Below are 26955 nucleotides of genomic sequence, written 5' to 3'. Positions count from 1 at the left end.
TTTTTCCTAGCCTCTACATGACAATCCTCTTTAATGCCTGGATGGTTTCTTAGCAGCGAAAATGCATGAATTAAGGGTAAATTGGTCTCCTTTTGTTATTAAATTCTTTATTATTTCCTTACATTTTAGGGTGAATTTAGTGAGGATGAAAGTGAGGGCTGAAAGCCCAAACTGGAGGCAGAGATAACTAAAGAGGCATCTGAGAGACTCCCCAAGGACCTAATCAAGTGCATGGATTGGGCAGCAAGATGGCAGATAACATGTCAATTGAAAGAGATGAGAGGTGTTGCATACAGAGAAGATTTCTCAGCATTTCCCTTGCCTGTAGAGATACAGGCAAGATAGAGGAGACAGAAAGGGGCTCCCTGCTTGCCGTCCACCATAGACCTTTCAGACGAGACCATTAGCATCTAAGTGCTCTCCTGCCACAATTCCATTCTCACTCCTATGCTTGTTGCTGAATGTTACGCTCTTTGAAAAAAACAAGCAAGTTTAAGAGAAACCGTAAAGTGCAGTTATTATCAACCGTGCATGAGAGAAAACTAGGTCACAAAAGGGACTTGAAACGCTCTGAAAATGCTGCCATTTCTGGTCACAAGATGGAGCTGGTGCATTAGTGATAGGATGAATAGTTGTGGTACCATGCTAGAAAAGCCAGCCATCTAATAATAATGATAGCCAATGCCTTCCCTTTTTCCATACACACGCACACAATGCTATGATAGGTTAGATCAGATCAGATCTCTGACTTTTCCAGCAAGGTGTGAGTATATTGTCTTCTCCACAGCCATGACCTAACATTTAGAAACATACATACATATAGCACAACATATTCTTGGGACCTGAGCCTGCCTCTGACATCTCCACCTGTGTTGGTCTGTTCTGATGTTATGTGACGTTACAAGTACCAAACAGTGCAGGGACTCTCCCTTTTCTTTTGAGACAGGTCACATTCCTTACCCATTGCATGAGCAACTGGGATGCAAGCTCTGCAACGCAAAGAAACGTAGCCTAAACTGAGAGTGTAAGCTCCTTGGCAGCAGACACCATCTTTTGTGATCTATTTTTACTGGTCCTTGCACAACGAGGCCTGTATCCCTGATTGGAGCCATTATCATAATACAAGTAATAAAGCAACAATACAATAATAATCTGCACAGGGAACATCTAGTGTAGGCAGCATACCACGTGTCCTTGATACTTTCTTCTATTATCCATTGCTCTTGGTGTAGAAGAATATATTAACCGAATGACACAAGACTGTCTCTTGCTCTGCGTCTGCTTTAGAATCTTGACTTTCAGGCTTATGCTGTACAAATACATATTTATCCAGCTAGCTACAAGCATCCTGTAGGGCAGGTGAGCTCATCCTTAATTCTCAATTAGTTATGGAGCTTTTGGGGACTCTGGGTGCTGGTTACCAATCCTCTAAATTGCCTCCTAGGTCACTGCAAGGCTGTGGATTATTGTTCTTGTGTACTGTGTGTCTTCTCTTTCCAGCAAATCTGTCTTCAGATGGGGATCAACATGAAAATTGAAAGGTGGGTAAGGAATTGGTTAAAGGGGAGACTACAGCGGGTCACACTGAAAGGTGAACTGTCAGGCTGCAGGGAGGTCACCAGTGGAGTTCCTCAGGGATGGGTTTTGGGACCAATCTTATTTAATCTTTTCATTTCATTACTGACCTTGGCACAAAAGGTGGGAGTGTGCTAGTAAAGTTTGCGGATGACACAAAGCTGGGAGGTATTGCCAATACAGAGAAGGACTAGGATATCCTACAGGAGGATCTGGATGACCTTGTAAACGGGAGTAATAGTAATAGGATGAAATTTAATAGTGAAAAGTGCAAGGTCATGCATTTAGGGATAAACAACAAGAATTTTAGTTATAAGCTGGGGACGCATCACTTGGAAGTAACAGAAGAGGAGAAAGACCTCAGAGTATTGGTTGATCACAGGATAACTATGAGCCACCAAAGTGATATGGCTGTGAAAAAAGCTAATGCGGTCTTGGGATGCATCAAGAGGTATTTCCAGTAGAGATAAGGAGGTGTTAGTACCATTATACAAGGCACTGGTGAGACCTCACCTGGAATACTGTGTGCAGTTCTGGTCTCCCATGTTTAAGAAGGATGAATTCAAACTGGAACAGGTACAGAGAAGGGCTACTAGGATAATTCAAGGAATGGAAAACCTGTCTTATGAAAGGAGACTCAAAGAGCTTAGCTTGTTTAGCCTAACCAAAAGAAGGCTGAGGGGAGATATGAGCGGCGGCGAACCAGCTGAGCAGTGGGGGACAGCAGAGCAGCACACAGCAAGAGTTTGCCTGGGATTTGTGAGTATCCGAGTGCGTGTTTGCTGAGTAAGTACCCGAGTGTGTGTTTGCTGGGAGGGCAGTGTGAGAGCCTGAGCGAGTGCCTGATTGGCTGGTAGCCTGCAGGGGGCGGGCACTGGGGCTGTCTGTTTGTTTGTTTCAGGGAAGCCTGGCTGTTTAAAAATAGCCAGAGCTTCGCGAACCAGCTGAGCAGTGGGGGACAGCAGAGCAGCACACAGCAGGAGTTTGCCTGGGAGTTCGCCTGGAGTGAGTCCAGTGAGGCTTACATCTTGCCAACTTCTCTGAGGAAGCTCATAGTCGGAAGGTGATATGGAAGGGGGGGGGGGTTCAGCTGTTGTGACCTGCACTGGATGTGCCATGTTTGTCTTTCTTCCACAGGACAGAAGCGACTTTGTCTGTACAAAGTGCAAGCTGGTCTCCATATTGGAAGAGAAGATTGAAGGTCTGGAGCAACAGATAACGACCCTGAGTTGCATACGAGAAACGGAGGATTTTCTGGACAAAAGTCAGGATATGCTTCTACGGGCACAAAGCTCTAAAGATTTAGAGCAGGTTGCACAGCGGAGCCAAGAGGCCAGTGAAGAAGCTTGGCAACATGTGACCTCCAGAAGAAGAAGGGGGAATGTTCGGGACACAGGTAACTAACCGCTTTCATATTCTCTCCACAGGTACCATTGCGGAGAGTGGACTAGATGATATGTCTGGGGGGAGAAAGCAGGAGACGACTCCGCTGGTTGGAAGGCATGAGATGCACTGTCCTGAGATGGGGGGTTCCACGACCACCACTCCCAAGAGAAGGAGGCGGGTGGTGGTGGTCGGGGACTCTCTACTCCGGGGGACTGAGTCATCTATCTGCCGCCCTGACCGGGAAAACCGAGAAGTCTGCTGCTTGCCGGGGGCTAAGATTCGCGATGTGACGGAGAGACTGCTGAGACTCATCAAGCCCTCGGATCGCTACCCCTTCCTGCTTCTCCACGTGGGCACCAATGATATTGCCAAGAATGACCTTGAGCGGATCACTGCGGACTGTGTGGCTCTGGGAAGAAGGATAAAGGAGTTTGAGGCGCAAGTGGTGTTCTCGTCCATCCTCCCCGTGGAAGGAAAAGGCCTGGGTAGGGACCGTTGAATCGTGGAAGTCAACGAATGGCTACGCAGGTGGTGTCGGACAGAAGGCTTTGGATTCTTTGACCATGGGATGGTGTTCCATGAAGGAGCAGTGCTAGGCAGAGATGGGCTCCACCTTACGAAGAGAGGGAAGAGCATCTTTGTGAGCAGGCTCGCTAACCTAGTGAGGAGGGCTTTAAACTAGGTTCACCGGGGGAAGGAGACCAAAGCCCTGAGGTAAGTGGGAAAGCGGGATACCGGGAGGAAGCACAGGCAGGAATGTCTGTGAGGGGAGGGCTCCTGCCTCATACTGAGAATGAGGGGCGATCAGCAGGTTATCTCAAGTGCTTATATACGAATGCACAAAGCCTTGGAAACAAGCAGGGAGAACTGGAGGACCTGGTGATGTCAAGGAATTATGACGTGATTGGAATAACAGAGACTTGGTGGGATAACTCACATGACTGGAGTACTGTCATGGATGGTTATAAACTGTTCAGGAAGAACAGGCAGGGCATAAAAGGTGGGGGAGTAGCACTGTATGACTGCTCAGAGCTCCGGTACGAAACTGCAGAAAAACCTGAGTGTCTCTGGATTAAGTTTAAAAGTGTGAGCAACAAGAGTGATGTAGTGGTGGGAGTCTGCTATAGACCACCGGACCAGGGGGATGAGGTGGATGAAGCTTTCTTCTGGCAGCTCGCAGAAGCTACTAGATCGCATGCCCTGGTTCTCATGGGTGACTTTAATTTTCCTGATATCTGCTGGGAGAGCAATACAGCGGTGCATAGACAATCCAGGAAGTTTTTGGAAAGCGTAGGGGACAATTTCCTGGTGCAAGTGCTAGAGGAGCCAACTAGGGGGGGAGCTTTTCTTGACCTGCTGCTCACAAACCGGGAAGAATTAGTAGGGGAAGCAAAAGTGGATGGGAATCTGGGAGGCAGTGACCATGAGTTGGTTGAGTTCAGGATCCTGACACAGGGAAGAAAGGTAAGCAGCAGGATACGGACCCTGGACTTCAGGAAAGCAGACTTCGACTCCCTCAGGGAACGGATGGGTAGGATCCCCTGGGGGACTAACATGAAGGGGAAAGGAGTCCAGGAGAGCTGGCTGTATTTCAAGGAATCCCTGTTGAGGTTACAGGGACAAACCATCCCGATGTGTCGAAAGAATAGTAAATATGGCAGGCAACCAGCTTGGTTTAACGGTGAAATCCTAGCGGATCTTAAACATAAAAAAGAAGCTTACAAGAAGTGGAAGGTTGGACATATGACCAGGGAAGAGTATAAAAATATTGCTCGGGCATGTAGGAATGAAATCAGGAGGGCCAAATCGCACCTGGAGCTGCAGCTAGCGAGAGATGTTAAGAGTAACAAGAAGGGTTTCTTCAGGTATGTTGGCAACAAGAAGAAAGCCAAGGAAAGTGTGGGCCCCTTAATGAATGAGGGAGGCAACCTAATGACAGAGGATGTGGAAAAAGCTAATGTACTCAATGCTTTTTTTGCCTCTGTCTTAACTAACAAGGTCAGCTCCCAGACTGCTGCGCTGGGCATCACAACATGGGGAATAGATGGCCAGCCCTCTGTGGAGAAAGAGGTGGTTAGGGACTATTTAGAAAAGCTGGACGTGCACAAGTCCATGGGGCCGGACGAGTTGCATCCGAGAGTGCTGAAGGAATTGGCGGCTGTGATTGCAGAGCAATTGGCCATTATCTTTGAAAACTCGTGGCGAACGGGGGAAGTCCCAGATGACTGGAAAAAGGCTAATGTAGTGCCAATCTTTAAAAAAGGGAAGAAGGAGGATCCTGGGAACTACAGGCCAGTCAGCCTCACTTCAGTCCCTGGAAAAATCATGGAGCAGGTCCTCAAAGAATCAATCCTGAAGCACTTACATGAGAGGAAAGTGATCAGGAACAGTCAGCATGGATTCACCAAGGGAAGGTCATGCCTGACTAATCTAATCACCTTCTATGATGAGATTACTTGTTCTGTGGATGAAGGGAAAGCAGTGGATGTATAGTTTCTTGACTTTAGCAAAGCTTTTGACACGGTCTCCCACAGTATTCTTGTCAGCAAGTTAAAGAAGTATGGGCTGGATGAATGCACTATAAGGTGGGTAGAAAGTTGGCTAGATTGTCAGGCTCAACGGGTAGTGATCAATGGCTCCATGTCTAGTTGGCAGCCGGTGTCAAGTGGAGTGCCCCAGGGGTCGGTCCTGGGGCCGATTTTGTTCAATATCTTCATAAATGATCTGGAGGATGGTGTAGATTGCACTCTCAGCAAATTTGCGGATGATACTAAACTGGGAGGAGTGGTAGATATGCTGGAGGGCAGGGATAGGATACAGAGGGACCTAGACAAATTGGAGGATTGGGCCAAAAGAAATCTGATGAGGTTCAATAAAGATAAGTGCAGGGTCCTGCACTTAGGATGGAAGAACCCAATGCACAGCTACAGACTAGGGACCGAATGGCTAGACAGCAGTTCTGCGGAAAAGGACCTAGGGGTGACAGTGGACGAGAAGCTGGATATGAGTCAGCAGTGTGCGCTTGTTGCCAAGAAGGCCAATGGCATTTTGGGATGTATAAGTAGGGGCATAGCGAGCAGATCGAAGGACGTGATCGTCCCCCTCTATTCGACATTGGTGAGGCCTCATCTGGAGTACTGTGTCCAGTTTTGGGCCCCACACTACAAGAAGGATGTGGATAAATTGGAAAGAGTCCAGCGAAGGGCAACAAAAATGATTAGGGGTCTGGAACACATGACTGATGAGGAGAGGCTGAGGGAACTGGGATTGTTTAGTCTGCAGAAGAGAAGAATGAGGGGGGATTTGATAGCTGCTTTCAACTACCTGAGAGGTGGTTCCAGAGAGGATGGTTCTAGACTATTCTCAGTGGTAGCAGATGACAGAATGAGGAGTAATGGTCTCAAGTTGCAGTGGGGGAGGTTTAGATTGGATATTAGGAAAAACTTTTTCACTATGAGGGTGGTGAAACACTGGAATGCATTGCCTAGGGAGGTGGTGGAATCTCCTTCCTTAGAAGTTTTTAAGGTCAGGCTTGACAAAGCCCTGGCTGGGATGATTTAATTGGGGATTGGTCCTGCTTTTGAGCAGGGGGTTGGACTAGATGACCTCCTGAGGTCCCTTCCAACCCTGATATTCTATGATTGCTCTCTATAAATATATCAGAGGGATAAATACCGGAGAGGGAGAGGAATTATTTAAGCTCAGTACCAATGTGGACACAAGAACAAATGGATATAAACTGACCACCAGGAAGTTGAGACTTGAAATTAGATGACTGTTTCTAACTATCAAAGGAGTGAAGTTCTGGAACAGCCTTCCAAGGGGAAAAGACATATCTGGCTTCAAGACTAAGCCTGATAAGTTTATGGGGGGGATGGTACGATGGGATAGCCTAATTTTGGCAATTGGCAATGAATTGATCTTTGACTATTAGTGGTAAATAGGCCCAATGGCCTGTGATGGGATGTTAGATGTGGTGGGATCTGAGTTACATCAGAGAATTCTTTCCTGGGTGTCTGGCTGGTGAGTCTTGCCCACATGCTCAGGGTTTAGCTGATCGCCATATTTGTGGTCGGGAAGGAATTTTCCTCCAGGGCAGATTGGCAGAGACCCTGCGTGGTTTTTGCCTTCCTCTGCAGCGTGGGGCACGGGTCACTTGCTGGAGGATTATCTGCATCTTGAAGTCTTCAAACCACAATTTGAGGACTTCCATAGCTCAGACATATGTTAAGGGTTTGTTACAAGAGTGGGTGGGTGAGATTCTGTGGCCTGCGTTGTGCAGGAGGTCAGACTAGACAATCATAATGGTCCCTTCTGACCTTAAAGTCTATGATTCAATGAACAGGGGATTCTTCTCTCTGGGACCAGGAACAGAAGAAGGCAGGGGAGATGAATAAAAGGCTCATTTGCAATGTAGATAACATCTTAAAGGCCAAGTAACAAATAAAAGCAAGGTTGGTCTCATGTAATGTAACTTTCATACAGCGTTTTAGAAGGCGAGGTGCCAATGAGTGTTTTGCTGGTTCTTCTCTTACCTTTCATCACTCCTTCTCCCTCCTGGCTGGAGTGCCCCAGAGCTCTGTCCTTAGTCACCTCCTCTTCTCCCTGCCTTCTCATCCACTCCCATAATTTCAGATGTCCCCTAGTGATTCCTAATGCTACAGTTCATCCCCTGGCTTCTTTCCTGCCATCCACTTCTGCATCTCTTTTCACCTCAGCCCCCTGCAGAATAGGCTGCTAAATAACTCACCTTTGCCTCAGACTTAACATAGGTTAAATCCAGCTTCTCTTTACCCTAGACCTTCTCCTTTCCCCTCATTCTGTCATCCTTGGCCCCACCCTTTCAAGTTTGCAAACTCACTACCAGATATCGCCTTTCCTTCTCTTACATCCAGGCTCTTGCAGGGTCATTTCTTCTACATTTTCCAGATTCATCCCTTTCTCTCCATCCCTGTTGCCAAAACTTTAAGCCATACTATGGTGATTTTCAGTCCTGATGATTGCAACCTCTACTTCTTCTCCCCTGCCTGCCCCGCACTTCCAAATCACAGCTACAATATCTCCTTCCTTTCCGGAGAGTAAGATCTGTTTCACTCATTGTTGACTCTCTGCACCCATTTCCCATTTTATTCCACATTAAATTCAAGGTTCTCTTCACTTCCAAAGCACTTCATAATTATGGTGACACCTACATTTCACCATCTCCCTACACACTGTAATGCTGACAGACCAGGTGCCAGCTCATGCCAAGGCCTTACTGAACACTAAAAAAATGTATAGCTGGAAACTAGTCTGGCTTACCTGCGAGTTGGCATCATCAAAATAGATGTTAGATAAGTTGATAAGAATGTGCTTAGACTTTATAAAACGCTTGTAGGATGCTGCATGTATTAATCCCACTTATAACCTTGATAGCCCATGATATAAAGTTATATCGAGTGTTCACACTGTAAACCTCTCTAATTGTGTAACTCAACAAACAGGAAAAGAAGCATTGACTGAGGTAAAGTGCTTGTCTGGCATCCAAGGCAAATGACATATTGTGTAGCATCAGAGGGCAGAGACTTTGTTGATTGTATTCCTAACTCCCTCCAGGCAGGACAGATTTTCACGTGAATTCATCCCAGCAGTTTTGGGATAAAAATCCCTGACAAGGAGAAACGAACTCCCTTTTATGCTGTCTGGATTCTGAGGGGTAGGGGGTCCTCAACATACTCCTGGAGATCCCCATGCTTCTTGGCATGGGTTAGCACTGAAAAGACATCTAGTGCTTATATCTGTCACCTTTTGAAACCATAGACTAAAATCACTTGTGTGTATACATTGCCTGCTTTAACCTGTAAATAACTCTTATTTCTTTTTCCTACTTAATAAACCTTTAGTTAGTTAAAGGATTGGTTACCAGCACTGGCTTTTGTGTGAGACCTACAGTACAAATTGATCTGGGATAAGTGACAGATCTCTTGGGACTGGGAGTAACCTGAATAGTTTGTGATTTTTGGTGTAAGTGACCATTTATCACATAGACCAACTTGCCCTGGTGGCAAAATAGACTGGAATATCTAACAGGACTGTCTGTGACTTCATTATAAGATTACTCTGGTACTTTGGAAGTTCACCTTTGTTACTGGGTTGGTTAAATCTAATTATAGAACATACCACCTGTTTGGGGTGTCTGCCCCAGACTGCTTTTTGACAGTCTGTCCTGAGGTCGGCACTCTCAGTCATGAGCCACTCCATAACACCTTCTTTCCTGGCCACTCCAGTTTGGCCCTAATGTAAATGATGTCACTTTGCACCAGAGTGGAATATAACACCTTGTCTATTTCATCAAGTGAATGTCAGCCAGATTCTACAGAAGATTGGTAATGGGCTGTGTAGCTTTTCACATCTAGGTCACTAGTAGTAATTTGATCCAGTTCAACAGAGACTGAAAGGCTCTTCAATGACCCGTATGAAGTAAATTGACATGTGGACTGGTCACAATAGATTGGTAATAAAAGCAAAAAAAATTGTCTGCCAGACTCAGCAAAGCCCAAGGACTGAATAGAAATGAAGCTTGACTTACACTGAAGAGGCAGGTCAGGGCAGAGTCAAAGCAACATAGGGAAGCTCATATGCTGTACCTGCCTGTGGATAAAACTGAGGGCTCCGTTGTTCATGTCTTCCAGTTCGCACTCTTTACCAGCAATGTAATGCATTTAAATGAAATTGTAATAGTGCATTTAATGATACTAGTTAAATACATAACCCATTGGGTCTAAATGCAACATATGCTAAAATGCCAACAGGAATCTTATGTCATAAGCCAGTTTATTGATCATCATGAGGATAAAAACTGCAGCTGGTTGCAATACAAATTTGCCCAGTGCTCCTTGTCTGGGCTCATCTAAAGTGACAGGTTTCTTCCTGTCTTTCTGCTAATCCTCTTTTCTGGATTTCCCATGAGCTGCACACCACACAAACTGCAGCCAGGTCCTAATGGTCTTGGGTGTCAGCACATGAGGAAGGGAGCAAGCAACAAACATACACAGATGACATCTATCCTGCCACTGCTAAGACAAGGGAGAAAGACCAACTCCTGTGTCAGCCTCAGCAGTATAAATCTGGACCAACTTCACTGAGGTCACTCCAGATTCACAGAGGTGTAAATGAGAGCTGAATTTGACCCAAAATGAGACATGAGCCTTAGTCCCTACAGAGGAACTTCATCCAGCATTTGTTTCTCCACCCAAGTCTTCTAAGCCTCCATTCCAATGTTTTTTTCAATATAAGAGGTCACGGTGATCCATTGCAGAACTTAACTTCAGTGGAGTTACACCAGGGGTTAATTTAGCCCACGGTATCTACCTTATTCCTGGGCCCAAGGCCAATATGTGCTGGGCATTAAGCCCAATGCTTTTTATATTCTGTATCTAGGATGCTACGGAACGCTGCTCTCTCTCTCTCTCCCTGGCAACTCATCCCCTGAGCTTCAGAAAATACCATTCTGATGCTTTCAGGCTAGACAAAAGGCACTGTTACTGTAGCCAGGGGCTAGAAGAATTAAAGCAACAGCATCAATAGTGCCCGTTTAAGTAGAATCCAGCATTAAGTAGAATCCACGGAGCACTCCCCTCTTTTCCAAACTGCCACCTTTATTTTGCTCTTCTCTCAGACTGACAGGCTCTTTCATCTCCAGCATTGCCCCCTCCCCATTACTGACACCGTCTGACTTGAGCAAATGAGAGAATAACCTTTTATTTTAGGCTAAAAATGTTTGGCTGAGTCTCCTGCTAAATGAAGCCATTGCAGCATTTTTGTATTCAGCAGGGCTGGCCAATTAATTATTTAAGCATCATTTAAAGTGATCTTTTGAGTTAGTACCAGCATGGCTTGGCAAGAATGGTTCTACAAAGTTAGTAATTACAAAAGCCATCAAAATGAGAAGAGCATTTAAAAAAATTAAATGGGTGATTTGCTCAATAGGCAGGGTGGATGAGAGCAGATGCAGATTAATGTGATATAACAAAGAAAATATAGTCCTAGCATTTTCCCCTCAGAGATTATACTGCTATTGGCCTGGGTTGGGGAATGAATTCGTCCTTCCTATTAGATTTCTTTTTGGTCTGGTGAAACAGAAATCTGATCTATTTGTCTTGGAAATGTTTGATAGTGTGTTTGTGAATGTAGTGCTCACAAAGAGCTCCTGATTGACAGCTCTATAGACTCGAATCTTCTATTTAGCCCCTGCACCTTGACCACTAAACTGCCGATATTTCCTCAGACTTAATAAGGGACCACCCGTAGAGGTCAAGGGCTATTTCATTCCCCACGCCAAGTCAATCCCGGGCCTCTCTGCTGAGAATGCTAACAAGTTTGTCAGTTACAATGTGGATAATTGCCAATAGAGAATTAGATTGAGAGAACCAAATTCATTTCACCTAAGTCACTGGGTCACAGTCCCGCTTCCATCATCAACACTGTGTGAAGGGCAGTGCAATCTGAAGACTGACTATAACCCTCCCATTGAATGTACGTTTGTTGGGAAATTAATTATATGTCTTTGCACCCCTTCAGCCAGTCAGACTGTAGCCTAAGTCCATGCTGTTCTGTAAACCATCGTCATTCACTTTCACACTTCTGGTGGTTCTACTCAAAGTAGTGCCAGGGCTACCCCACCTGCAGACTAATGTATTGTAGCTCACCAACATCGGTGTTGCAAGAAAGTAGAAATAGAAATAAATGGACATACAGAAATTTCAGTGTCATAATTCCTGATTTGTAGCAGTCTAGGCAAACCTTGAGTCAGGCCCAATATGCCTAGATAGTTTGCTGGGGATTCTGGGTTGCTTGATCTATAGCACAAAGTATGGCATCACACTGAAGCGTATCCCGCACCACTAGATAAAGACACGATTTATAGACATATAACTTAACGGTATTATTGATGAGCAACTCCACAGCAATTAGACCCAATTTCAATCTAAAATCAGGGTTAGGTTAGAATCATGTCCCATTCCCCAAATTCATTTCTGATGTGAATGCAAAGAAGCCAATAAATTACACCAGGGATGAATTTGGCCTAATGCTTTGAAAACGAAAAGCCTGTAATAGTAGTTGTCCTACTTCTATAGCAATTCTTTATTGTACAGTATTCTTTTCTTATCACTCTATTTCTCACCTACTTTTCTTTTGCTGATCCTTCTTATTTAACATTTCTACAGTGCAAGGGCCTAGGGGCCAACCAGACTGGAACTGCATCATTTCAGGCTCTATATAAACATAGGAAGTGATTTACTTCTTTCTCTCCTGCTTCTTATTCTCAGTTGTAATCCCATAGCACCTCTGGGCATAATACTGTGCATCATTATTCAGCTCTCTATGGAGGCATGTTTAGTCTTACTTGTTTCGCTATAACTAAGACTTTAGAACAAATATTATGTAAAAAGATAATGGATAAAAGCTTTTCTTCTCTTCAGCTAGGTATGCTAACCTAGATACTCTTTATCGACTTCACCCACAAATGTCCTGGGATACATGACTTGTGTGGGCTCTAGAAGGCCCTAGCAAGCTTGACCAGGTTGCTCAGGCAAAGCCCACTGCTAAGTCACTCCTTTCTTCCCCTTTATGTATAGCATCTGGGCCGCAGCGTTTAATAAGCTACATCTACTCTCTAGACACACCTTGGCAGTCTGTTCCCATAACTCTGCAGACCTGGCTGAGAAGGCATGACCTGTCTGGAGTTTAGCTCTACCTCTGGGTGATTCTGGCTAACATGCCTGGGGCCTTTCGAAGACCTACAGGGGTAGTATACCTCATCCAATCCCATCCCACCTCTCTCTTTTTACCCAACACACCCACTATTCATACAATGCTCCCCCTTTCTGATTTGCCACACTATCAACCTCCAACATTCAAGTCCATCCTAAAGACTCATTTGTGATGTTCACAAGAAGGGATCAAAATAACTACAGTTAAATTGCTGGCCTTGCAGCTTTGCCCCATCATCTTTGGAAGCTCCTTGGGGAAAGCACGGTCTTCAGTCCATGCCTTGTGCCGTGCTGAGCTCACATTTAGCACCTCAGACTAACTCACACCGGAAACAACTCATGCCTCTGAACTGGAAGACGCAGAGAGAATATACAGTGGGAGCCCAAACTCACCCCTCAGATAACTCCACTGAAGTCAGCGAGATACACAAACTAGCAAACTGGAGACAAAGTGGCCCAGTATTCAAGCAAGGTGAAACTTAAAGTGAGCTATAGAATTTAACTTGCGATAGAAAACCAGAGGTTTAAATTATTCAGTGTAATACCATTAAATATGAATGTAAGGCAAGCAGATCTCATATGGCTGATTTTGTCTTATACTAAGCTGCACGGTATTTAAAGAACCAAACTAAGGAACTGCCATGGTCCTAGTGTCCTTCAGTTTAACCCTAAAACACTGGGCAAAAACTCCAGCACTCTGAACAGCTCAGAAAAACTTCCTAATTGCTTTGAAGCATTATCTCCTGATTCTGGACCCAGTTTTGCAGTGTGATGAATGTGCGTGAACCCTTAGGCAGGGCTCCGTGTAGGGACAGGAGTCCACCTGTGTGGATCCACAAAACAAGGCTACAAGGCTCCAGGAGGGTGCAGGGACAACCTCTGACCATCACATTGTTTTCTCTAACAAGCCATCACTTTTCCATTTCTGTACAATGTGTTAGGCACAGAGTTTGGATAGGTACATGTGCTTTCTTTAGGAACTGAACATTGCTCTGTTTCACCTTAATCTGCTTGTGGGATTACTATGGAAGTACTTTTTTTTTTTTAACCTAAATTTGCTCAGAGGGTCTAAGGCCCTAATTCTGTTTCCACTGAAATCCACGAGAATTTTGCCTTGGACTTCAATGGAAACAGGATTGGGCCGTTATCTTGCGTGTCTCTCTTCAGGACACTTTGAACATCACTTTAAAGATACTGTTGCTCATTTTGAAAAGAAATAGCAATTCCCATTTATACTGGAAACAGCCTTTAACTGGAACCATAGATCAAAGGCTCCAGGAGCTTGGGATACAAACATTTATTGAGGGCATTTTGTCCCGAAAGACCCACAAGTACTTCACAGCACTAGTGAAATGCTTCAGGCTGGGGAGTGATGGGCCAATGACCATACAGCATCCTACAGAGAGGAAAGACATTTCAGCTGTGAAACATGAGCCAAATCTCTACTCTGACAGAAAATGGCTGGACAGAGGCCCTCACTGGGCAGATATAGCCTTGTTTGTTAAAGGATCGTATTAGGAAGGCTCACATTCTTGTTCATCTGTCTTGAAGCACAAAGGATATGAACCTGCTGGGATTTGAACCTTCAGTTCCAAGAAAGATAGAGCAATAAGGCTAAGGAAAAGAGCAGTGATTTGTTATAGAAATGGTTATTTACTGCTATGTCCATTGCATGTGATCATTCAGAACCATTCTTAGAATACCTGTCACTCCCTCTTATCTCCATAGCTGTGAATGGTCTCAGTGGAAAGTACCATTGTAAGGATACTTTGCAGTAGATCCAGCCTGAAAAATAGCAAGCTGCCACTTTGATCATTGTTAAGTGTCAATTATTCTTTTAAATGCATTGAATTTTTTATTTACTTTTATATGTGATTAAACAAGAACAGGTCTTGAATACAGTGGAAATGAAAATGTTAAGATGGATGTTTGGAGTTACACAGATGGATCATGTTTAGAACAAATGAATTAGGGAAAGTGCAAAGGTGGTACTAATTATGGAAAAGCTGCGGGAATACAGGCTTAGATGGTTTGGGCATCCAAAAGAAGATCAGAAGAATATATAGGAAACTGGGTGTTAAACTTAGAAGTGGAGGGTCTGAAAAGGGTTGGAAGACCCAAAAGTAGAAAGATGGATATCATACAAAAGGATTGTATTTGCTGCAGAATTTCTGAGCAACTGCTTCAAGACAAATTGGAATAGAAGACATGAGGCACTGACCACATATAGATGGGAATAGGACCAATGCTAGAGGAAGACTACATTTATATGTGATTAGATTTAGTCACTCAGATTTTGACACTGGAATTTTCCTTTTACATGTGTGTTGCTGAAATCGTGAATTCTTTCTTCTGGGGGAAAATATTGGCCCCAATTCTGTATGATTCTATTCCTGCATTTGGGATAGGAACAGGGTGGTGGGGGCCATGGAAGTGCCTTTTAGATACCTCTGCATTCATATTTTGGGGCAACCAGGAGCCTACCCAGTCCCTGCTGTCAGTTAGGGCAGCCTCTGGACTGCTCCAAATTACACTCTGCTTTTCATGAACCTGGTAAGCAGAGCATAACTGTGAGCTCTGGACATAGCACCAACGTGCCCTCCATGTGGTGAGTGAGAACTGAGACACTGGATACATTTACTTTCTGCACATGTTGCAAGGCCTACCTTGGCTCCCAGGTACTTGTGGAAATGGAAGTTGTTCTATCCATTGCTTGGAGCATTCAAGGGTGAAGAGGTTTAGCTATTTAGCAGCCTGTAATGGCATAATAAGTTTATTATTTGTTGTTTCAAATGGCAATACAAGACTGTGACTTTGACTTGTGGGGAGAGTGTTGTAGGAGACACCTTTTAACAGAACATCATCTTTTATAAATACCAATACATTAAGTTATACCAGCACCAAACTCTTATCTAGCACTTTTCATCAGTGTAACGCAAAGCACTTTACAAAGGAGGTCAGGATCATTGTCCCCATTTTACAGAAGGGGAAACTGAGGCCCGGGGACTGAACATGACTTTATCCAAGGTCACCCTGCAGACCAGTGGCAGAGCTGGAAATAGAACCCAGGGATTCTGAGTCCTAATCCAGTGCTCTATCGACTAGGAAAAACTGCTCTGAAGAGAAATCCGAGTATAGCTCCTAACCCTCTGCATCACATAACCCTATGTGATCTTGGGCCTGTGTAGATCTCATTATTCACTCTCTATGCGCCTCCCAGTTCTCTCCTCACTGCTCTTACCTGTCTAGTCATTTAAACCTCACTCACCAGCATAGTGTCGCCTCCTCCCTATGTTAAATTTGAACCATCATTCATTCTTTTCTATGTGCTAGAGAATTGGCTTTTTTGTCCATAAGGCACCCTTTGTCCCCACCCCCCGCAAGGCCTGATTCTCTTAGGGCAAATTAGGACTAGCTCCACTCAACTCAGGGTCTGTTTTCACTGAAGCTGGAAGGTGATCAAGCTAGTGTGCTCAAACTGGAAGTGCAAGCACAGCAATGCGAGTGACAGAAGAAGTTAGTGGCCCCAAGTGCAAGCCCATTCCAGACTCTAGACACATACTTGGGCGGCTAACCCTGCCGGCACTCATGCCATCACAGCTACACTTCTATTTTTAGGGCACAAGCCATTAAATCCCTTCTTAAAACCTCTTATTCCAGGAATCCATCCCCTACGTCATTCTCCTCTCCAGTAATCCACCACCACCAATCCTTTCCTGAACTGTTCTCCCTTGTCCTGTGTTCGTTTGGCTTCTTCATATTAGCATGTCTCCAGTGGTGGCAAATCACCTTGCTCTGGGTTTATGAAGTGCTGGGTAAATTTATACCACTCGATGTTGTTGTTAATAATCAGCTTATATGCAGTAAAATGTCTTGTTATGTTTTATTGAAAATTATTAAAACTACTACAGACTGTAGGATGACACATCTTTTAAAAAAGTAAGTGTATCATGGTACAGGTATAAAATGGAAGATCAGTTATCTCTGGCAATGGACGTTCTACCTCGGATCTATAACTCTGCATGTCAAGCCACACAGTATGGTTTCCTTTGCACAGGACACAGGAAAATAAGAATCCGTTTTCAGGACAGCCTGGCACGGTATGACAATATGTAGCAGATGAAAATAATGTTAGGAACATGTGTCATTCTACACATCAGAACTCGTTCTCCCAGCACACACACAGTTGCAGCTGGAGAACAACAGCCTCAGTTGCTCTGACTCATCTGATTCTATCTTGGCAGTATTAGGGCCTGATCCTGAAAACCCACAGGTCCCTTTCATTTGAATGGCCACTGAGGGTGTTCAGCACTGCTCACAATCCGGCATTTAATCCCATAAAGAAAGAACTCCTACTGAAACAACGCAAAGCAACAAAGATGTGAGCTGACCCAGCTTGTTTTGTGTCACTGAAATACACAGATAGGATTCGGAGACAACAGGAGCAGAGCAGATCTGCTGAGTGAGAGGATGCTGTGCTATTACACAGTTATTTTTCAGAGAAGACCCACACTTCAAGGTCTAAGCAGGAGCCTTTTGCAGATTTATTCAAGAGAAAGTGGATGGAATGAAAGTGGGAGTTAGCCTCCCCCAAGCCAAAACACCAACAAACCACAGCGCCCCCCTGGCTGATTAGGCTAGGCTGTTCACAAAGGGGAAATTAACCCTTTTGGACCTGCCTGGGTAATCAAGGTCACACACTGAAGCATAAGGTGTGTTTACTCTCCTTATTTTAGCTAGCATAGACGCAAATGTTGTTAATGATCATAACATTTTCCAGCCCTTTCTAATAGGCAAGCTGCAGTGGGCATCTCAATGTCCTTGTGCAGTAGCAGCAGGAGTGTTATATGCACAGCCCTGGTACTCAGCAGTAAGCAGGACCTTAATTCTGCTGCAGGATTCTTGGGTCCTCAGGCACTCTGATATAATGCATACTCTGTGCAAAGCTTAAACCAGGTTGCCTGAGTTCACAAGTCTCAAGTGGGCTGGTTACTGGCGAGGGATGGTGATGTGGCTAAATCTGAAATGAATGGGGTGCAGCACTGGTCATCCCCTCCCTAGTCTGTTCTCCCTCAGAGCAGGCAAGAGCATGACAAATGTAAACCTAGTCAAGCCCTAATCCTCTGTTATGAAACATTCCATCAGCCAGGACAGAGCAGACACTTTCAGCAGACACAGTGTAAAGTAGCATCTCCTTGTCATGACTCCACATTTACCCTTTTTTGGCAGTGAGGTTCCATGTGTTCCTCATATTCTGGACAAGAGTAAAAAGGGCTGATCAGATTTTTGCCATGCTCTTTGTAATTTTTGACCCCTCAGTCAAGCCCCCTCTAATTCTCCTCCTTTCAGGCCTAGGGAACCGTTCTTGAGTAGGCAAACTTTAAATAAATCTAATCTTGGTAATAAACATTTGTTTCTTTTAAATGAATGGCTTCATTTGCCATTTGGTGAGCACGGCTTACTGACTGTTTAGCTTTTACCATTCTGGTAGCTCTCTCAGCTCCAATGGTTCCTGTTGGTCTCCTGTCATTTAAAATTCAATTGGGATTTTCACCATGTTGATAATTGCACAGAGGTCTAATAAAGATCTTGCATATGGTTTCTAACTTTATTCCATGGAGCACTATGAGGGCAGGGGGAATGTGCTTCATGGGGAGAAAAAAAAGAGGTCAAACGATTGATTTTAAATAGTTTTCTTCAAAAATTTGAAAAGAAGCAGTATGAGGGCGTGATTTGGTCTCATTTAAATGCATATGAATGATCACATTCACAGTTTTCAAGTCTGAATGATGGCAGAGGGAGAAATGAGAGGGCACCTAGAAGGAGAAAAACATTGCAAGCCTGTTCACACCTTGTGACCATGCCACTACCGAAGGTACATGTACACGTATGGCAGCATGTAGGGTCCAGACACTGCACGCCCAGCTAGCACAGATATAAATAGCAGAGTAGACGCTGAGGCACTGTTTTAGGTGAGTCGAGTGCCCTGCACACCTGAACTCTGTGTACCCTGCACAGCTCTCTGCACACTCACGCAGCGCCTCCCGAGTCCGCAGTGCTATTTTTCGCAGTGCAGCGTTCCACTGCCTCCCCACTGCCAAAGCCCTCCAATGCAACTACACAAGACAGAACGTGTCACAGGCTACTGATTAACATTTACAAACAGCAATAGGACTCGCATGGCTTATTCCCATTCATTGCACAATTAGGCTGTTGGGTGCTCTGTATTGAAAAGAATCAAACTCACTGTGTAACTGCACATGATTATTTTTTGTGGTTTTGCCCTCCGTCCCATTAGCATTTTTGTACGTGAGTCACTCTATTGCAATAAAACCCCACTGAAGTCTTTTTCCATCACAGAACAGGTAGCCTAGGTCTAAACACAGAGTTAAACAGCATGCAGATTGCTTTCTCTCCGTTTCCAGAATAAAGCATTTAGCTATCAGTTTTAAAGTCAGTCTGTCAGGCACATTTGTTTCAAGTCAAATAAAGAATTCCTCCTCCTCTTCATTTCCATTCCCATAGTTTGCTCTTGATATTCGCAAGTGAAAGTCTGAAGCTGTCTGTCCTGCGCCTTCATTTCTTTTGACAGCAAATGACGGCAGATGGGTTCTCGCCTCAGAAGGCAAGTTGATTCTGGAGCCAGCAGCAGCTAATGAATAATTTGGTGCTTGTGCTTGAGGAAGGCTGTCCTGCAAGTCCCTTGAAAACCTGCTAAGGGGAGATGGAGTGAATTCAGAATTTACTACTGTGAATCCTGTGTCAACATTGGTCTCTGCTTCTTGCCTTCGAAACCGGATTTCTTGGCTGGAGGTGGTCAGTGTAGTGCCTGCACTTACATTGAAAGAGGTGGTATCAGTCTGTGAAGTAGCTGCTGGACTGCTGGCCTGGGATGCAGAGCAGGAGTTACTCTGTGGGGTGCTGCTAACACTCCCAGAAATAATTCCGTGTTCTGATTTGATTTTACACTTCATCATTCTGACCTTCCGGCTTTTCTGCTCTGAATTAACCCACTTTGTGGGAAAAGGGGCTAGAGTGGAATTCTGTAGGATCTTTTCTTCACCTGCATTATTGTGCTGATTGGAAAGTCCATCATTTTTTTCAGTGTGTTTTGAGTTGCCTTGCACCTGTTAAAGAAAGATTGATGAGAACACTATTAAACCATTGCTTGAACAGCAATGAAGTGACTACTGTGTCCTCAACTGCAGCTATCATGCTGAAATCATCTACAACTTAATGATTAAGGGTCCCATTAGTATCTTCTGCAGTTACACAACTCGGATGTGGAAACCCATGCTAAAGAATTTATGAATACATTCATTTCAATGTATAAATTTATCATTTTATTTTGAAACTAATCACAGTTCACAAATCTCACTCTTTTGATAAAGAAAAACAAAACAAAAACAAAGATTCAGTGGTACCATTAGAGTCATCATTTCTAACCTTATTTTAAGTCACACATGCACTGAATTTTATGGTCTCATACAAATGTTAAATTAGTTTGTTGATTTAGTTCTGAGATTCCAAAAATCCAGTCTGATTTGTGTTAAAATAACTAACATTTTTCATATGAGTTTTAAGATTAAAATCTGTTGGAAAAAGTAATACTTCAGAACACAAAGTGTCTAGTGAGTTCTTGGAGTGCGTTGGGAACAACTTCTTGTTTCAGAAGGCGGAAGTAGTAACCATGGGGGTGGCCACGTTAGGCTTGGTTCTGACTAACAGGGAGAAATTGGTTGTGAATCTGAAGGTTTAAGGCAACTTGGAGGAAAGTGACCATGAAATGATAGATTTCATGATTCTAAGGAAAGGAAGGAGTGAGAGCAGCAGAATAAGGACAATGGACTTAAAAAAAACAGACTTTAACAATCTTAGACAATTGACAGGTAGGGAGGGGAAGAACAGAAGGGAAAAATTGTTCAGGAGACGTGGCAGTTTCTCAAAGAGAAAATATTAAAGGCACAACAGCAAACTATCCTGACACAAAGGAAAAATAGCAAGAATAGGAAGAGGCCAATTTGGCTCCATGAGGAGCTCATTAATGACCTGAAAATCAAAAGGGAATCCTACAAAAAGTGAAAACATGGACAAATTGCTAAGGATGAGTTCAAAAGACTAGCATAAGCATGTGGGGACAAAAATCAGAAAGCTATGGCACAAAAAAAGCAGTTACACCTAGCAAGGGACATGAAAGGAAATAAGAAGGGTTCTATAAATACATTAGGAATCAGAGAAAGAAGAAAGGAAGGCTAGGTCAACTACTTAGTGGGGAAGGGGAGCCACTAATGGATGACATCATGAAGGCAGAGGTGTTTGATGCCTTTTTTGCTTCAGTCTTCTCTAAAAACGTAACATGCAACCAGATGCTTAACACAATTAATATTAACAAGGGGGAAGGAACACAAGCCAGAACATGGGAAGAACAAGCTAAAGAATATTTAGATAGGTTAGATGTATTCTAGTCATCAGGCCCTGATTAAATTCATTCTATACTACTTAAGGAATTAGCTGAAGAAATCTTGGAATCAATAGCGATTGCCTTCAAGAGCTCATGGATGATGGGCAAGGTCCCAGAGGACTGGAGAAGGGCAAACATAGTACCTATCTTTAAAAGAGGAAACAAAGAGAACCTAGAGAATTATAAACCATTCAGCCTACCGTCGATACATGGAAAGATGCTGGAATAAATTTTTAAACAATCAATTTGTAAGCACCAACAGAATAATAGAGTGATAAGTAATAGCCACCATGGATTTTTCAAGAACAAATCATGCCAAACCAACCTAATTTCCTTCTTTGACAGGGTTACTGGACTATTGGATCAAGGAAAAGCTGTAGATGTGATATAATAAGGCTTTTGACATAATCCCACATGATATTCTCATAAGCAAACTAAGGAAATGTGATCTAGATTAAATTACTATAAGGTTGGTGCACAACTAGTTAAAAAAACCATACTCTGAGTAGTTATCAGTGGTTTGCAATAATATGAGAATACAACTGTGTGATAACAAATCCAGACTAACTTTTTTGTGAAGACCTCCATATGTCCCCAAGATGATGCCCTTAAATACTGAAATCCCTTCTGGTTAATGACCAAAGCTCTCAAAACCTTGGGACCATCACCAAAAGACAAATGGCAGAGGCTGTGGATAAACAGCCAGGTCAAGAATCAAGATCTCATTATAGATCCTACAGATCGGCTACCTGGCTTTGCCAGGCTATGTAAGATAAGGATCACAGTGAAATGCCTCAGAACCTCACAACGCAATTTCCTACTACACAAATGGACAGCATGATATGCAAATGTGAAGAAGATGCCCAAACCATGGACTGCAAGACAGTAAATATTATAATCTCTCTGTAAATCCATGATGTGCCCACAGTTCTGGTCCCCCCATCTCAAAAAGGACATAGCGGAACTGGAAAAAGTTCAGAGAAGGGCAACAGAGATGATAAAGGAATGGCTTCCATAAGAGGAGAGACTAAAAAGATTAGGGGTGCTTGGCTTCAAAAAAAAATTGACAAGTCAGGGGGGATAAGATACAGGTCTAAAAGTCATAAATGATGTGGAAAAAGTGAATAAAGAAGTGTTATTTACCTTTTCCCACAATACAAAAAAAAATGCATAGGCAGCAGATTTAATACGAAGAAGAGGAAGTAACTTTCACACAACACACAATTAACCTGTGGAACCCATTGCCATTGGATGTTGTGCTGGCCATACCTATAACTGGGTTCAAAAAATAACTAGATAATTTCATGGATGAAAGGACCAACAATAGCTTCTAGCCAAGATGGTCAGGGATGCAACCCCACTTTTGGGGCAGTCCTAAACCTCTGACTGCCGGAAGACAGGAGGAGAAAACAGGGGTAGATTTCTCCAACTGCCCTGTGCTGTACACTCCCCTTGAAGCTCTGGTACTAGCCATTGTTGGAGACAGGATATTGGGCTAGATAGATCATTGGTGTGACCCAGTATGGTATTTCTTATGTTCTTAAGATGAAATTCAATAAAGGCAGGTGCAAAGTACTACACTTAGGAAGGAAAAAAGTCAAATGCACAACTACATAACAGAATGACTGGCTAGACAGTTGTACTGCAGTACTACTGGGAGTTATAATGGATCACAAATTGAATACAAACCAACAGTGTGATGTAGGTGCAGAAAAGGCCACTATCATTTTGGGGTGTATTATAATAGAAGGGTCGTATGGAAGATACGGAGGTAATTGTCCCATTCTGCATGGTACTAGTCAGGCCTCAGCTGGAGTATTGTGTCCAGTTCTGGGCACCACACTTCAGGAAAGATGTGGACAAACTGGAGAGAACTCCGAGGAGAGGAACAAAAAAGAGAAAAGGTTTAGAAAAGCTGATCTATGTGGAAAGGTTAAAAATACTGGGCACGTTTAGTGTTGAGAAAAGAAGGCTGTGGGGGACCTCATAACAGTCTTCAAATATGTAAGGGTGTTTTATAAAGAGGATGGCGATCAATTGTTCTCCATGTCCACTGAAGGTGGGACAAGAAGTAACTGACAATCTTTAGCAAGGGAGATTTAGATTAGGGAAAACTTTCTAATGATAAAAATAGTTAAGTACTGGAATAGGTAACCAAGGAAGGTTGTGGAATCCCTATGATTGTCTAACCTTGTCTTAAAAACCTCCAACCACCTGTCAGGGATGGTCTAGGTACACTTGGTCCTGCTTCAGCATGGGGGAGTGGACCAGATGACCTCTTGTGGTCCTTTCCAGCCCTAAATTTCTATGATTATATCAACGAAGTATGAGCATTAGCAATCACCTATAAACCCTTCAGGAAAGGGTAGAGAATGGAACAGTAAAGTAACTAAAGATAACTCAAGGAAGACAACTGAGATCACGGAGGACGTGTGAGCATGTGAAATATCAGGTCTCTTATCAATTATACTATCTATCCCATAATAAATAACCCAAATATAAGAATAGTAATAGACTCCAAGCATCATTTATTTGCTGGAGGAAAAAAAAACAGAGGGATCAGAAGGAGAATGGTAATTATGGGTGAGAGCCTGCCAACCCTGACTCTTGGAAGTAGTTCTTAGTAAGGAGTAAAAAACTACTCACTCAAGTAAGCATAAGTCATATGACTCAGGGTTTGCAGGATCAGGCCTTAAGTCACCAAATGTATTTTGATACCCAAGCATCTTTATCTGAAAAGGGTTGCCCCCTCTTACAACACCCATGTCTCAGTCTGATGCCAGAGCTGCCCCTCTGCCAAGTGGTAGCAGATGTTTGGCTTCCCAGTGGTGAAGAAATCAGAATACACCCTGACTCTGTCACTAAGTGTAACTTGTTTTATTTACACACATATGCCAGTCCTGGAACAGAGACAATCACAAATAGCATGCAGGGCAATCCCTTTTTTCAGGCATCTCAACTCAACGCTAATGCCCAGAGAGCAACTCTGCCTCAAGAACCGATTATAATCAGAGACCCAGGCAGTGAGCAAACTTTCCTGCTGCTCACACAGCTCCCTCTCTGTAGATTGCCTATACACAGAACCTAGTGTAACCAAGTCACTAACAGCACACAGCAATGTCCTTCTAAGACTGAACATTTGCTCAAACACTTAGGGCCTGTCTACACAGTAACTTAATGTGTGGCAACCCAGGGTGTGAATGTACTGTGGATTAGCCTAACACATACTAAGTTGCCATGTGAACTATGCTACCATGTTCTAAACATTCTGTAGTGCACTTTGTCATACTGCTGTTAGTGTCAAAACGCACTACCGACCTCTTAGTGCATGGTAGCAGGACCCACTTAGTGCAAGGCAAGCTAGCGCAGCACTTTACAGTCACACCTTGTTGCAACTGTGTCGCCATGTAGACAAGTCATAACACAAGAGAGCTTGGAAAGTTATGTGTAACACTGCCACCTGTTGACACCTGCTGTGACAGAAAAAATGCTCACCTATGATTCTCTGAAGAACAGACAGAGTGACTAGTATAGGGGTGAGCACATCCGGCCTGCGGGACCCTCCTGCCCAGCCTCTGAGCTCCTGGCCCGGGAGGCTAGTCCCCGGGCCCACCCCCACTCGCCCCCTCCCCCGCAGCCTCAGTGCGCCATGCTGCTGGTGTAGAGTATTAAACTGCTCCGCGTAGGAACGTGCTACTGGTAGCACTTACAGAGAGCTATGTCCTACACTACGCCGGAGCAACGCTCTGGGTGGCCGGGCAACGCTCTGGGCGGTGCGGATGTAGCGCTGCCAGCCACTGGTGCTGTCATAAATATAAAGGGAAGGGTAAACCCCTTTGAAATCCCTCCTGGCCAGGGGAAAGCTCCTCTCACCTGTAAAGGATTAAGAAGCTAAAGGTACCTCGCTGGCACCTGACCAAAATGACCAATGAAGAGACAAGATGCTTTCAAAAGCTGGGAGGAGGGAGAGAAACAAAGGGTCTGTCTATAGTCTGTCGATATGCTGGTCTTTACCGGGGATAGACCAGGAATGAAGTCTTAGAACTTTTAGTAAGTAATCTAGCTAGAGATGCGTTAGATGATGATTTCTTTAAATGGCTGAGAAAAGAATTGTGCTGAATAGAATAACTATTTCTGTCTGTGTATCTTTTTTGTAACTTAAGGTTTTGCCTAGAGGGGTTCTCTATGTTTTTGAATCTAATTACCCTGTAAGATATCTACCATCCTGATTTTACAGGGGGGATTTCTTTATTTCTATTTACTTCTATTTTTATTAAAAGTTTTCTTGTAAGAAAACTGAATGCTTTTTCATTGTTCTCAGATCCAAGGGTTTGGGTCTGTGGTCACCTATGCAAATTGGTGAGGCTTTTTATCCAACATTTCCCAGGAAAGGGGGGGTGCAAGTGTTGGGAGGATTGTTCATTGTTCTTAAGATCCAAGGGTCTGGGTCTGTAGTCACCTAGGCAAATTGGTGAGGCTTTTTACCAAACCTTGTCCAGGAAGTGGGGTGCAGGGTTTTGGGAAGTATTTTGGGGGGAAGGACGCGTCCAAACAGCTCTTCCCCAGTAACCAGTATTAGTTTGGTGGTGGTAGCGGCCAATCCAAGGACAACGGGTGGAATATTTTGTACCTTGGGGAAGTTTTGACCTAAGCTGGTAAAGATAAGCTTAGGAGGTTTTTCATGCAGGTCCCCACATCTGTACCCTAGAGTTCAGAGTGGGGGAGGAACCTTGACAGGTGCTCTGTGCTGCACGGTCAGGGGGCAGGGGGTTGGATAGAGGGCAGGGGAGTTCAGGGTGGTGGTCAGGGGGTGGGGGTGTGGATGGGGCAGGAGCAGTCAGAGGGCAGGGAACGGTGGGTGGGGAGTTGAATGGGGGCAGGGGTCCCGGGGGGGCAGTCAGGAAGGAGGGGGGGTTGGATGGGGCAGTGGGGGGCAGTCAGAGGCAGGGATTCTGGGGGCGGTCAGGGAACAGGGAGCTGGGGGACGGGCTGGATGGGGCAGGGGTCCCGGGGGGGGGCGCCGTCAGTGGGTGAGAAGCAAGGGGGGGCAGATAGGGGGCAGGGCACAGCCTCCCCTAACCGGCCCTCCATACCATTTCCGAAACCTGATGTGGCCCTCAGGCCAAAAAGTTTGCCCACCCCTGGACTAGTAAGCGTGATAAGCCAAGGATATTTTATACTTGTAATTGATCAAGATAAGTTCTGCAACAGGGAGGACAGACTGAAAAGCAGGAAGGTGATCCCTTAACAGAGACAAACTATTAAATAGGTTTCCAAAAAGTCATTCAACATGGAGATGCCCTAACTAATGCTAACTGGTCATTAGCAAGGGATCATATGGAACCTTTGTGACTTAAGTAGGATTAGTTCCTTTTCTTAATTGACAAACCAGGGATACTGTCTTTTCTTCAGCATGAAGAATACAATCCTGGGAGGTGCTGAGAGCCCTCGACTTCCATTACCTCTCGTGGGATCTGAGAGTCCCCGGGTCACAGGATCAGGCTCTTCATGCCAAACTATCAGCATATCAATGTGCTTCTCGAAGCAACAAAACAAAACATAAACCCCAAGTTCAGACTGGCTCCCAGTTCCCTTGACGGGAGGCGGATGAGTCACAGCTAAAAAACAAATCCTAACGCTCTCCTGCCAGGGAATTCAAATGCATCTGTCAAAGTGAAGCCCTTGCCTACATCAAATGGGTAGCCACCTAATTTTCAGAGAGACAGGATGAAAAGTGCAAACACTTAAAAGCAAAAGCTGCATTGAGAATTAACAGTGAGA

General features: G+C 44.2%; 1 protein-coding gene across 5 annotated transcripts in view; it reads right to left on the bottom strand.

Moving 5' to 3' along the window:
* Positions 1-16577: 16577 nt before the first annotated feature.
* The window catches only part of FAM124B (family with sequence similarity 124 member B), a 33098-nt gene continuing 22720 nt past the window's right edge, over positions 16578-26955 (bottom strand). For all 5 annotated transcript variants that reach the window (XM_048863012.2, XM_048863015.2, XM_048863016.2 and 2 more), the window contains one exon: positions 16578-19840. In XM_048863012.2, coding sequence (XP_048718969.2) covers positions 19196-19840 — 645 coding nt within the window. In that variant the 3' untranslated portion in view covers positions 16578-19195. The remainder of the gene's footprint in view (positions 19841-26955) is intronic.

The sequence above is a fragment of the Caretta caretta genome, chromosome 9 (genome assembly GCF_965140235.1).
Source record: "Caretta caretta isolate rCarCar2 chromosome 9, rCarCar1.hap1, whole genome shotgun sequence".
Classification (NCBI taxonomy): Eukaryota; Metazoa; Chordata; order Testudines; family Cheloniidae; genus Caretta; species Caretta caretta.
This window is presented reverse-complemented; position numbering and strand designations above follow the sequence as displayed.